The sequence below is a fragment of the Aptenodytes patagonicus genome, chromosome 2, assembly GCF_965638725.1.
Source record: "Aptenodytes patagonicus chromosome 2, bAptPat1.pri.cur, whole genome shotgun sequence".
NCBI classification, from domain to species: domain Eukaryota; kingdom Metazoa; phylum Chordata; class Aves; order Sphenisciformes; family Spheniscidae; genus Aptenodytes; species Aptenodytes patagonicus.
The window spans coordinates 103,780,532-103,793,425 of record NC_134950.1 but is presented as its reverse complement, the minus strand read 5'-3'; the positions used below and the strand labels follow the sequence as shown (position 1 = coordinate 103,793,425).

The following is a 12,894-nucleotide window of genomic DNA, read 5'->3' as shown; positions in this document are numbered from 1 at the left end:
ATAAATTTTAGCGACAGACGTATGCAGCCTATTATGGTGATTTTTCATTTAAATCTTCAATTCTTTTCTGTATCTCTGCACTATGAGATGAGCTGATGGAGAAACAGCAAAGAGCTGTAAAAATGAGTGGCTTAGCAAAAGATGAAGAAGAGACAAAATTGTCACAGTATAAGAATGGACAAAATTATCTATACCGAAGTTAAAATAGAAAATAGAAACATCATTTTTTCACTTGGCACACAAACAAATTCACTCACCATTACAAGATGTTGCAGAGGCCACAAGCAAGAAGGGGATGCCGTGGAGGATAGAGTAAATTAATGGAGCGGGATTCACTGGTGACAATGACCTTGTGTGGCTGTAAGAAGTCTCTAACACGCTGATTACCAGAGGCCAGGCGAAGGCATACCAGGGAAGGAGCAATTCTGCTTAGCCTTGTTTGCACGAGCATGGTTGCAGCTTCCAGGAGTGGGGCTGGGGCCTCTCACACCAGCTGGGGCAGAGGCCCTGGCAGCGGCAGCGGGGCAGCGGGAGGGAACGACAGCTACAGCAATCTCGAGTCAGAGATCTCACGATGCTGTGGAAATGCACCTCTGCATAGGCACCCGCCACTCTGGCCCACGTCCGAGACAGGATCCGGTGTTAGGCAAACCTAGGGTCAGACACCAGTTGCGATTCCTAAAATCTAGTTTTCTTTTAACATAGATCGTCATTAAAAATCTTTGCAATAAATTTGCTAGCGTTCACATTTGCTAAAGGGCTACTACTTTTCCCTCCAAAACAACTACATTAGAAATATGGTCTATAAAAAAAAGGAGTACATTTGGTGATACATCCTCGTGTGGCTTAGTTCTGGGTACTTCCTCTGGTGAGAGACTTGCCTTGCTCCATATTGCAGGCAGCAAGGAACATACGAATATTTCCCATTTAGGTATATCTGCACATATGTAATGCTGTGTGAATATATATATATTTTAGCCTGACTTCCACTTAGCTATCCAGAGGCAACGACTTGTGTCATCAAAGAGTCCCCAGAGAAACAATCCGTTTGGCAACACTGGACTTAATTATAATTGAGAGCAAAAACAACGTACGCAGGAAACCATAAAACCCCTCAAGTTAACTGTAAGCCAACGGCAGAGGCCTGGAGCGAGCTGGGCTCAGGCGGGGCTGCCGTCCAAGCCTGTCGCCTGCAAGTGGCTGCAGTTTGATGTTGTCAACCGTCCCATCACCACCCCTCGCCGTTTTCTTCCCCGATTTTGACCTGTGCTCAGTCCCAAGAGCAAATTTATCGCTAACCACGCCACCTGGGCACAGCAACCTGCTCAAGCCGGGAGGGTTTGGGCGCACACCTCCAGCAGGGTGCCTGCCCGCCTCCCCCACGCACCGCCCGGGCGGGGATGCCGCGACCCCCGGGTGGCCAGTCCCGGGGACGCGCCGAGGCCGCGAGCAGAGACGTCTGATTTGCAAATGGCCTTGGAAAGGAAAGGCGCTGCATGCAAAGAGGCTATCGGGAAACCTCCCAGGCAATGGGTGGCGCGGGGCTGCTGATGGGGGATTTTTGCATGGCAAATACAACACAGGAATTCATGGGGACAAGGCAGGGCAAACATTAACTTCCTGTGCCGGTGGCTTTGCGAAACAGCCGGTGCAACGTCTCTTTTCGTTTGCTGCTCCTTTTTCATGGAGAAGAGCGTATGGCTCAAAGCCAGCTGTGAATTAACAGCTAAGCGAAACCATTATGTCAGTGGGATGCTTTAATCGGTTTACAAAACACTGCTCAAGGTACGATGCATATTCGTAGGCAGGAGGGGAACGCAGGCGGGTACCCAGCAGGCCGAGGTCGAAACCCAAGGGGTCAGCGGCCACGGCCTCGGCCGGGGCGCCTCCCACCCCGGCGGCCGGCGGGGAGGAGGGGGCGAGGACACCCCCCGGGCCCCCTGAGCCCCCGCCCCGCGCATTCACACGGCTAATGACGCTGATGGCCGGGCGTTTGCAAACGCTTTGCATTAGAAAGACTTCATTAAATGTGCCCCGGAGAAACTATTTTGGATGGGGGGGTGGGCGGCGGGGCCCCACTGCTGCCCGGGCCCAGTGGCCCGCTCGCTCCGGCGGCTCTCACCCGAAACGCCAGGGCAGAAAGGGAAAAAAATAAATCCCGTAAGAAGGAAAAATAATCTCAGCCCGCGGTGGCGGGGCGAGCTGTCCCGGGAGGAGAGGCGCGGCCCGCTGCCTCCCGGCCAACGCACCGCCGGGAACGAGGGAGAAGCAAACCCCGCGCCGCCGGCCCCGCCGTGCAGCTGCCCGACACCGGCTCCTCCCGCCCCTTCACCTGGAGCCGGCCGCTCAGCGGCACAAAGCCGCCGAGCCCGGGCCCCGTAGCCCCCCTCCCCGGACGGCGCTTCCCGGCGGCCGCGGCCACTCCCCAGCCGGGCCCCGGCGGCCCCGACCCCGGAGGGGGCGCGGTTCGGCGGAGCGGCCGCCCCTCCCCTGGCCCCTCCCGGCGGGGCCGGCCGTGGGGGCGGCGGGGCCGGGCCGCTGCTCCGCCGGGCTGCAGGCACCGCTGCCGGGCGGACGAGAAAGACCCGCCCGGAGGGGTCCGGGGCCGTAGCAATGATGACAAGAGCAGCCCAGTGTTAGGGTTCAGTTCCAGCTGATTTTATTTCCTTCCCGAAGAAAAAAAAACCAAAAAACAAAAAAGAGAGGTTATTTACAGAAGGTATATCAACAATCTGACAGGCAGTGAACTTGACATGGTTAGCTGGCATGATCTTTTTTTTTTTTTTTTCCTCTTCTTTCCAAACGTTGCGTCGTGGGTGATCGTTAGACAAAAAAAAAAAAAAAAATTCTACACAGCATATTGCACAGGATGGATGACCAAAAAAATAACAAAAAGAACAAAAAAAGTTAAACCCTTAACGGAACCACCTCATTAGGCAGACGTCCTAGTGCCTGTCATGTTATATTAACATACATAAACACACAATCTTCTTTTTTGCTTATTATAATACAGACTTAAATGTACAAAGATGTTTTCACTTTCTTCATCTTAAACACAACAGCTATAAACCTGAATACATATGCTATCATCATGCCATAAGAGACTAAAACAATTATATTTAGCGACAAGTAGAAAGGATTAAATAGTCAAATACAAGAATGAAAAACGCAGTACATAGTGTCGCGAACTCAAACCGGCATTTAGATAGATCCAGTGGTTTAAACGGCACGTTTTTGCTTATAAAAAAAGTGCAAAAGATGTGGTTTACAAGTTAAAGGTACAGGATCCCTTCTGTGTAAATGCACCAGTTGCTTTACTTCATTTCGGGATAGGTTTCTCCCCAAAACGGTAGCATACAGTGTATACGCCTCAGTCTTTCCCTTCCCCGCTGGCTCCCCCGGCCCCCTCCCGCCCCCTCCCCCGGGAAGGCAGGGGGCTGCAGAGCGGGCACTGGCGGTGAGGGATGCTGTCACTTTAAGATGCCTGCAGATTGGAGTGTAAACATGGACAAAGTAGGGGCTGATTCGTGGGTGTGTGAGAGTGTGAGTGAGCGTGAGCGCGCACACGCGTGTGAGATACTAACCAGCGGCCCTGTTGTTAAAATCAGGAAATCCAAACAGCGATTTACACCGATTTACACCCCCTTTATATATTTTTTACAAAAATACACTGAGAAAATAATCAAACGTTTTCATCTCTCTTCTCTTTTTGTTTTTAAAAGTGTCAAAAGTCTACATTTAAATATAAAAAATTAAAAGTTAAAACTCTAGCCCTTCAGTGAAGGAGACATAAAAATGGTGCGGGTAACAACGAGAACTACCAAAAAAGGACAAAGAAATACAAGTCAAAAATGTTTGGCCAGTATAAATACGTCCACTTATAAAATGGCATCCGATTACATTTACAAGGAAAAAAAACAATACGAGGATGGAGCATCGGTGAGAAAAAACAGTCTTTTCATTTACAGCTATAAGGAACAAACACATACATACTCTGAGAAAAAATTTGGTCCTGAATTCTTTTAAAGTCCAGCACAGATTTGAGTTGCGTTTGAATCCTTTAAAGAGTTAAGAATGAAAAAAAGCTGGTGATATTTTTGTAGGAATCAAACATAGCGCCATCTATCTGCTTTTATATTATCCTAACACTATTTTTTTAAACTGTTCAACAGTCTTACAGAAATCTTAAAAAGATAGACAGGATAACATGCTGTATTAAACCCCACCAGTGAAATAATCCAACACCATCACGATTCTGAGTAAGAAGAAAAAAACTACTTTTTTTTTTTTTTTTTTTTTAGTATTTTCGGTTTTTTGCAAAAGCCATCGCCCTCCAGTTCCCCTGTACCACATCATGACAGAAACTGTTCCCATTCGGTCTCTGTTTCAAAGGAAGTTTTCAGTGTTCTTGAAGTTTCGGCCTTATTTTTCTCTCTACATATGACATAAGGTGACTGAGAAAAAGCGCTGCTGCCACCTCATCTGTACGTGCAAATCCGTTTCAGTTTATTATTATCTTTCCCCCACCGTATTTCCAAGACAGCTCTCAAGTGTAAGTCTGGCTCTTCTCCACTTAACTAGGATCTCAGTCCAGCTCCATCCACATCCACCTCCTCCTCCCATCATCGTCGCCTCCTCTCACCGCAGAAGAAACTGGGACAGGATTTCTCCCCCCAAACGTGAACCTTGTAAGGGCTTGGGTGGATTTTTTGTTTTTCTCCTTTTTTCCAAGCAGTTCTGATCGCTCTTTCACACGAAAGGGCGAATGCTCAAGACATCCAGTGTGCGCTCAGCACAACGCATCGCTCCCCCTCCTCTTTATTCGTATAAAGTGGGCAGTAACAAAGAACCCAGAGGTGTGTGTGGTTCCCCCCCCCCCCCCCCCCTTCGCTGTCTCTCTTTTCAGGAAATAAAAAGGAAAAGGAAGAAGACAGCGTTTCGCTCCCGCCAGTCTCTGAAAAAGCAACGTCAGGCTCGTCTCTCGGAGGGGGTGTGTGCGGGTCCATCTCCAGCCGGAGGAAGGGGACTGCTGGCCTTTCTGCAAGGAGAGGGCGATCCCTCTCCCGCCGCCTCTCTCCCCGAGCACAAGAAGCAGTCTCACCAGCCCCTTCCCAGAAAAAAAAAGAAACAAAAGCGCCCCGGCGGGGTGGGCGAGTCCTGCCGACGACGCGGGTCTGTGCCTCCTCCAGCAGGGCCCGGCTCTCGCCTCAGTAAGTGAAGACCAGGTTGGAAATGCTGGACTCCAGCCAGTCCCCCGAGATCATCTCACTTACCTCCGGCGTGCAGTAGTCCGGGAACTCAAAGTGCGAGCCCGAGCCGGGCTCGAAGTTAAAATCCAGGTCCCGGTCGAGCACCGAGGAGCTGAAGCTGCCCAGGGACATGCTCTCAAAGCCGGGGCTGGGATTCAGGTCCAAGAGGTCGTCCTCAAACTCGTCGTCCGACGAAGAGGAGCCGGAGGAGGAAGAGGAGGAGGAGTGGGAGGACGCGGAGGAGGAATGCGCCGTCGAGGGGGCCGGGGAGGAGGCGCGCAGGCTGGTGTAGCTGCGGTGATCCGAGGGCGAGCCCGAGCCGGAGCCGGGCGGCGAGGGGCAGGCGGCGCCGCCGCAGTCCCCGTCGGGCCGGCCCGCCCCGCCGCCCCCCTCCTCGTAGAGGCTCAAGGGGTCGCCGGCCTCCGCCGAGCTGCTCAGCGTGGGGCTGCCGGGCACGGCGCCGCCGGGGGAGGCGGAGGCGGCCGCCGCCTGCCCGCTCCCGAAGATGTAGACCCGCTTCAGCTTCTTCTCGGCCAGCGGCTTGCCGGGGCCCGAGGGCGCGCCCGCCGCCCCGCGGGGCTTGTACAGCGCCTGGTGCTCGGGCGGCAGCAGCGCGGCCGGCGGCTCCCCGGGGAAGGGGGCGGCCTTGCCGCCCGCCGCCGCCTTGCCGTGGGGCTTGCCGCCCGCGCCCGCGCCGCCGCCGCCCGCGGGGGAGGGCTTGCAGCCGCCGCCGCCGCCCTTCTTCGGGGCGGGCTTGCCGGGGGCCGCGGGGCCGCCGGGGCCGCCGCTCGCGCTGCCCCCGCCGGCGCCGCCCCCGCCGCCCTTGTCCGCCTTGTCGCCGGGCTTGGCGGAGCTGTTGCCCGACTTCACCTTCTTCCTGGGCCGGTACTTGTAGTCGGGGTAGTCCGCCATGTGCTTGAGGCGCAGCCGCTCCGCCTCCCGGATGAAGGGGATCTTGTCGCTGTCCTTGAGCAGCTTCCAGCGCTTGCCCAGGCGCTTGGAGATCTCGGCGTTGTGCATGTCGGGGGACTGCTCCATGATCTTCCGCCGCTCGATCTGCGACCACACCATGAAGGCGTTCATGGGCCGCTTGATGTGCCCGCTGGGCGTCTTGCACCAGCTCGGGTCGTCCGCCTTGCCCCCCGTGGAGGCGGTGGAGCCCGGCGTGGGGGAGGAGGCGATGCCCAGCTCGATGCCGGCCCCGGAGTCGGAGGTCTCGGCGGCCAGCAGCGCCTCCGTGTTCTCCGCCGTGTTGGTCTGCTGCACCATCGCGGCGGCGGCGGCGGGGGGCTCGCCGGGGCTCAGCGCCGCTCCGGCGCGGGGCAGGGCGCGCAACTTCTCACAGCGGCACCGGGGCGGCGCAGCCAGCCGCGCAGCCCCCCGCGGCCGCGCCCCCGCTCCCCGCACCACTTGTACTTCCACACCGGCGCCTCGTCCCCGGCGGCGCGGTCCTCTCCCCCTCGAGGCGGCGGCGGCGGCAGCGGGGCCGCCCGCGGTCGGAGTTTCTGCAACAGCGGCGCCGCGAGCCGCCCGTCCAAGTTTGCTTTTTTCTTGGGGTGTTTTGGGCTTTTTTTTTTTTTTTTGGAGGGGGGGTGTCGGTCTGCTTTTTTTCCTCACCACCTCGGGTCTCCCCCCTCCCCGAAGCAGCTGGTCCAGTTCACAAGTGCTTTTCGCCCGCCCCCGGCGTTTCAGGAGAGCAGCGCGCCCGCCGCCGAAAGTCTCTCAGCGCTGGGCACGGCCAGCGTGCACCGCCGCGGGGGAGGGGGGAGGCGGCGCACCCCCAAAGCCCCGAAAACCCCGGCTCCAGGACTCGTGGTGGCGGCGGGGTCGGCGGCCAGGAGTTTGTGCAGGTAGGATTTGGCAGTTGCGAGGTACTGAGCGGAAAGAAAACCCCTCGGGGGAAAAAAAAAAAAAAAGACAAGAAAAACAAGGAAAAAATAATAACTGGAAAAAAATCCCCGAAAAAAAAAGAAAAGCGCTCGTGCATGAACGAGTGTGTACGTCCCCGGCAGCAAGAGCGGCGAGCCGGGCGCCGAGCCCCGCCGCCGTCGTCGTCGTCGCCGTCGTCCTCCTCCTCCTCCGCCGGTGCTGCTGCTGCTCCGCGCGCGCGGAGCCCCGCGGAGCCGCGCCGCCCCCCGCCGACCCGCGCGCCCGCCCGCCGGGCGATGCCCCGCACGCCCCGCGCGCCGCGCTCCGCCGGCTGCAGCTGAGAGCGGACCCCGCGCCCGCCCCGCGCCGCTTTATCCTTTCGCAGCCCGCCCCGCGGCCAATCGGGCGCTGTATCCAACGCCTCCGCGTGCCAAGCCCCGCCCGCCGCCCGGCGATTGGCGGCCGCCGCGGCGCGGTAATAATCGCCGCGTGCAATGAGAAGCGCCCGCGCTGACCTCATTCCCGGCGGCGGGGCGAACTTTTTAAAAGGGGCAGGAGGGCAGCCCCGCGCGCCGCCCCGCGCGCCGCCGCGCACGTGCCCGCGCCCCCCCCCCCCCCACCCCGACCTCCCCCCCCACCCCCCCGCCGCCGCGCTCCTCCCTCCCCTCCTCCCTGCCGGGGAAAAATTAGGAAATCAGCAAAAATCATCATAATACAAATAATTTTAAAAAAAGGGGGAAGGGGGGAGATTAACCCGGCCCGCCCCCGCTCGCCGTGTCTGCGGGAGGAGGCGCTGGGCGGCGCGGGGGTCGCGGCGGGGGCGGGCGGAGGGGACGGGGCGGCCGCGGGCGGGCGGCGGGCGGGGGGACACCTGCCCGCACAAAGGGAGGGCGGCCGGGCGTCCCTGCCGCCGGTGCTGCCGCACGCCCCGCGGGCAGCGCTGCCGGGGGCTCTGAGGGGACGCCGGAGCGCCCCGCGCGCGCGCCCCCCTCCCCCCCGCCCACACGCACGCCCACACGCGCACACACACACACACGGTGCTACGGAGGGGTCGTCACCCCTCGGGAAGTGCCCGCGAAGCGCTGCCGTCACGCCCCCTCCGCCACGGAGTTCGAGCTGAGCGGCGCCGGGGGTGGGACGGGGCACACGGCTGGCACCTCCCGCGGAGCGGCGAGCCTCATACGGGCGGCGGCGTTAATTAATCGCTGCCGCCCATCTCACCTCCGCGGTGCGGTGGGAGGAAGAGGTGTTGCCCTCATCGCCTGTTTATCCTCCGCGCCCTCCCCTGCGCTTCGCCACCGGCCGCTCCCGCATGCCGCAGCCCCGCTGCGCCGCCCGACCCCGGGGGGGGGGGGGGCGGCTGGGGCGCCCGGCCTGGCCTCGCCGGGTCCCCCGGGAGCGGGAGGGGCCGCGGGGGGGGAAAGCGGTGGTCGGCCGGCAGGCAGGTACCAGCCTCCCGGGCGCGGAGGCGCTGCCGTGCCCGCCCCCCCTGCCCCGCCGTGCAGCGCCCCCCCGCCCCCCCCCCCCATCTTCGGGGCCCTTGCCAGGGTGCGGGATGCGTTTGGGGGATTGCTGTTTCATCTCATTTCCCCCTCCCTTCGCCCTGCAACGATCAATACCGAAGAAAAACAGGGCAGCGGTGATGCGCGCTGTGAAGCACCCCTTAAGGCCTGGCGGCATCAAAAGACCCCAATACGCAGGTAAAGGGGACGGTAAGGCCATACAAAAATGGCAGTGTTACTCCCCAAAGGTTCCTCACGTCATTCATCAGGCCAGGGACCAAAAAGGCTGTTAGACAAAACAGCTGTGAAAAATTTTGTTCCACCCAACACCAGTTAAGAACACATTTTAAATCAGAAGAAAGTGGTTGGAAACAGCTGAAATGTCTAAGAAAGCGGTCTAAAAGTAAGTTACACATTTTTGCAAGAAAATTTGTGGTAGGATCCTTTAGCATGGCTTCTAGCTGGCTTGAGAACAAGCTTTGAATATTACGATCCCACATTCGACTCAAACTACTACACTGTCGTGAAGCCCTGAGAAAAATCCCAAATTCCTAATGCCTCCCTGGGTAGGTCACCTACATTACTGAGAGCATTTACAAAGATACAACCTAAATTATTGCTGTTCTTGCAAAAATAATATATCGTTTCCTCTTTCAGCCTCTGGTAAGCATTGGATAAAATACTGCTTTCTGCTAGGTTGACAACATTCAGTGACATCAGTGGAGTTTCTCGCCTTTACACATTGTGAGTAGTAAATCACTCCGTGTTTTTCCCCCGCAACCCCAAAGCTAACATCAAATCTGTTCTACCATATACCACCAACTTCTATAGAAATGGAGGCTCGCAGTGGTTTTGGTGTCAGGAGTAAGTACTGGGTTTATTTACACTCTTGGTATTAACGTGCAGCAGTGTGAGAAACTGGGACCGGGAGCAGCCAGTAGCTTCTGGCTGCTTCACTTGTTAGCACGGTGTCCGAAAGGATTTCAACCCCCAACTATCAAATTTTACGTATAAATATCGATTTGTTTAAACTACAAAGCAAGTAAAATATTCTCACATTTCTAGACACAGGTTAAAGCAGAACAAATAAAAACTAAACTGATAGGCAGAGACATAGAAAGAAAAAGCTTTAGAGAAGCTTTTCACTTGGTTGTGTTACGGTGTGCAGGGTCTTGACCGCCATGAATAAAAATTGTCTCCAGGTGAGTTAAGTGTTATCTCGATGAAAGCAGTCACGTCGATTTAATCTTGGTTCAAAAAGTGTGCATGTGAGATGGACAGAAGAGCGTTATTTCCTGACTGAAAACTTTACAAAAGCGCAATTTAGAACTGCTTAATAAAGCAATTGTAAAAAGACGATGTGAAACTCTGTAAAAGCATTATATTACAATTTCTTGGCTGTTTCTTTGAAGTTAATTGCTTCCACTCCTAATCCTCCAACGCTGGACTGCAAGCGCCTTCCAGCTCCCCAAATTTTTAAGCCTAGGTGTAAAGCGTGAGCATTCAGTTTCCACCTAAAACGCAGTTTTAAGAGCATTGGCAAGATTTCTCCGCGTTTTACAACTTAAAAAGCCTCGAAACTTCATTCTATTTCCTGCGGGCTTTGTAAGGCCGGGGACGCGGAAAGGGACGCGAGGTGGCAGCGCTGAGCCTCTTCTGCTAGACGTGGGAAAACGCGGAGCTCTCGAACCCGGGAATTTTTTTTTATCATTATTACTATTATTATTAATTTTTTTCCCCCGTGGTTTTACTGAGCAGCATAGCGATGCAAGTTTCTAACTGAAATGCAGCAGGTTTGCGTACAAGAGCTCTCACAGAGCGGCAATGCCGACACATTCACCTGTGCGCTGCTGAAACACCTCACGATTGACCATAAACCTCGTCAGGGGGATTTAAGGGCACGGTCATTAATAACGCAATTCGCACACGTGCGGGTGAGAACCGGAACCTGCAGTTCGGCTCGCACATGCAGCAAGAGCGTGTTTCAGAGGGCTCGTCCCGGGACGAAGCTTCGGGACAAATCCGCAGCGGTACGTTGGTTCAAGGTTTTCTGTGTGAATCGGGCCGCGGCCCCCACCGGTTAAAATGTCTTAAGAACACGCAGATTTAGCACCGCAGCAGATTTCTTCCCCCTCTCCCTCTTAAGCTGAGGATTACTAGCGCTCAGGCTTATTTAACTGCAGCCCTTGCAGTTGATCTTTTCCACACCCCCAGCTCTGTCGGCTGCGAGAAATGCTTTGGAGTCGACTCCGGCTGAGCTTTCGGGAGGCGAACCTTCCCTCCCGCTTAACGTGTTCCCGCACGCCCTTGTCGGCACGGAGCGCTTCTCTTCCTTGACGGTACGCTGCCCGGGCAGCCAGCACGGCGAGCGGGGCCGAGAAGCCCCCACAGCGTCACCAGCCGCCTTTTACCCTCTGCAGCCTCCTGCGCTGGCCAGTGGACGCGGCTCCCCACCCACCGGGAACCGGCCGGCTCATCCCTCCGCCGGGCTGTGCGTGGTAATCAACACGCGCGTTAATTCCACGCTGTTACCTGAGCAGACACCCCCACCGCGCTGCGCACAAAGCGCATCCCCTCTCTTCAACCACCCGCCCTTGCCCAGCGCAGCTCCGACCCCCAGCATTTCCCTCCGCCTCCGCGCCCGCGCAGCGGGGCCCTGTCGGCGCACGGCGATAAACGCGGGCGGGCGCAACCCTCCTCCCGCCGCAGCAGCCCCTCCGGGACCCCCTTGCAGGGGATGCGCGGAACAGCGGCGGGTGGCGGGGGCGCCTGCCTCCCGCGGCGGAGGGCGCTCCGCGGCCGCGCACCGCCCGCGGCGGGGCGGGGGAGGGAGGGGCGGTGCCTGGCAGCGCGCGGCTCTCCGCGCCCCCCCGCGGAAAGCGCGCCGCCCGCTGCGGACCGAGGTCCCCGCGGCAGGGCGGGGGCGGGTGGCGGCGCCCCCGCGGGGCTGAAGCCGCGTGGGGCGCGTTCGCCTGCCCGGGAGAAGCAGGGCCGCCACCCGGGCACGTCCCCAGCGATAACACCGGCGGGTCATTTAGCGACCCGCGGGGAAATATTGCGGCTAATTAAGGCGGTTCTCGGGACATCTTGCTTCCCGTCACTCGGTGACAGGCATCCGCACGGTGGGGAAAGGCGGCATCTTATTTTCCTTAAAAAATACCTGTATTACTTCTGAGCGTGTTTCTGTCTGCGACCGAAATCCATCCCTAACATATATTTTGTCTTGACATTCTGTGCTGCATTTTAAACGGGCGTATCGGGGTGATTTTAGCCACCTTGAATTGCAAATGACAAGGCCGCACCAGAGGCACGCCGCTAAAGAACGCCTTCCCCACCACCTTTCTGTTGCCTATTTTGATCCAAGGAAAACAAAGTTGATGAGATACTTGCCATTAAGGGGAAAAAAGCCCTGGCTTTTAAAATAACATGATGATAGCGGATATTCATGATCAAAGAAGAGCGTGCTTAAGGATCAGAGGTGTAAACTGAGACATGAAAGTGGGCCCTCCTTCTTCGTCCTGTTTGCAAGAAGAAAACTCCATTGTACAATTGCATCACTCCGATTCAGAGAGTACCTTTATTCAACATGATTCGTAAACACTTTGAACTCTCCCCGATAGCTTTGTTGAGAAAAGCTTTTATTACTGGGAAGTGGTTTATAGAGGATATTATTTACTTAGGAGTGAAAAATCTGTTGCCTAAAGTTGTACGGTATTGTTTCCTTCAAAAATGTACGTTCACTTACATTTTACGTGAATGTAAGCCTTCACCCAGTGCTCGTGTTATGAGAACACCGAGACATTTCTAACTCATTTAATACGATAAGTAGGTAAGAAGCCATTTGCATATACGTATTTATATTAATTCAGATATTAATCACTCATATGGAAATGTTTGGTTTGGGAAGGCAGAAACACCTCTCCAGAGATTTTTAATAAGAAAATATGATAATACCTTCTCTCCTTTATCCACTTTGGTGACTTTTTAAGTTTAAACTTGTTCTCTAAGAATAACAAAAGTTCAAAAAGCTCTGTTAAAAAAATAAAAAAGAAACTTGGAAAACACATTGTTTGCATTTACTTAAAAGGAGAATTGCAACCCCTATCCAATCCTATAAGATTTAGTAAACTTTTTTTTTTTTTTTAAAGCTTCATACAAGAAAAGCTTTTACTTCATTTTCAAAGCTGTTTTGGCAAGCCTTTTCTGCAAAGTGAAAAGCAACATAGCCACAAGGTTGAAGAGGAATTACCGGTCTGCTGCGTATGTATCAGCAG

At 55.8% G+C, this 12,894-nt stretch overlaps 1 protein-coding gene across 1 annotated transcript; it reads right to left on the bottom strand.

The window, feature by feature from the left end:
• Nucleotides 1-4,877: 4,877 nt before the first annotated feature.
• Nucleotides 4,878-7,346, bottom strand: SOX4 (SRY-box transcription factor 4). Its single transcript, XM_076330635.1, has one exon. It carries the CDS (start codon nt 6,516-6,518, stop codon nt 5,208-5,210), a length of 1,311 nt encoding a protein of 436 aa, XP_076186750.1. The 5' UTR covers nt 6,519-7,346; the 3' UTR covers nt 4,878-5,207.
• Nucleotides 7,347-12,894: the final 5,548 nt, after the last annotated feature.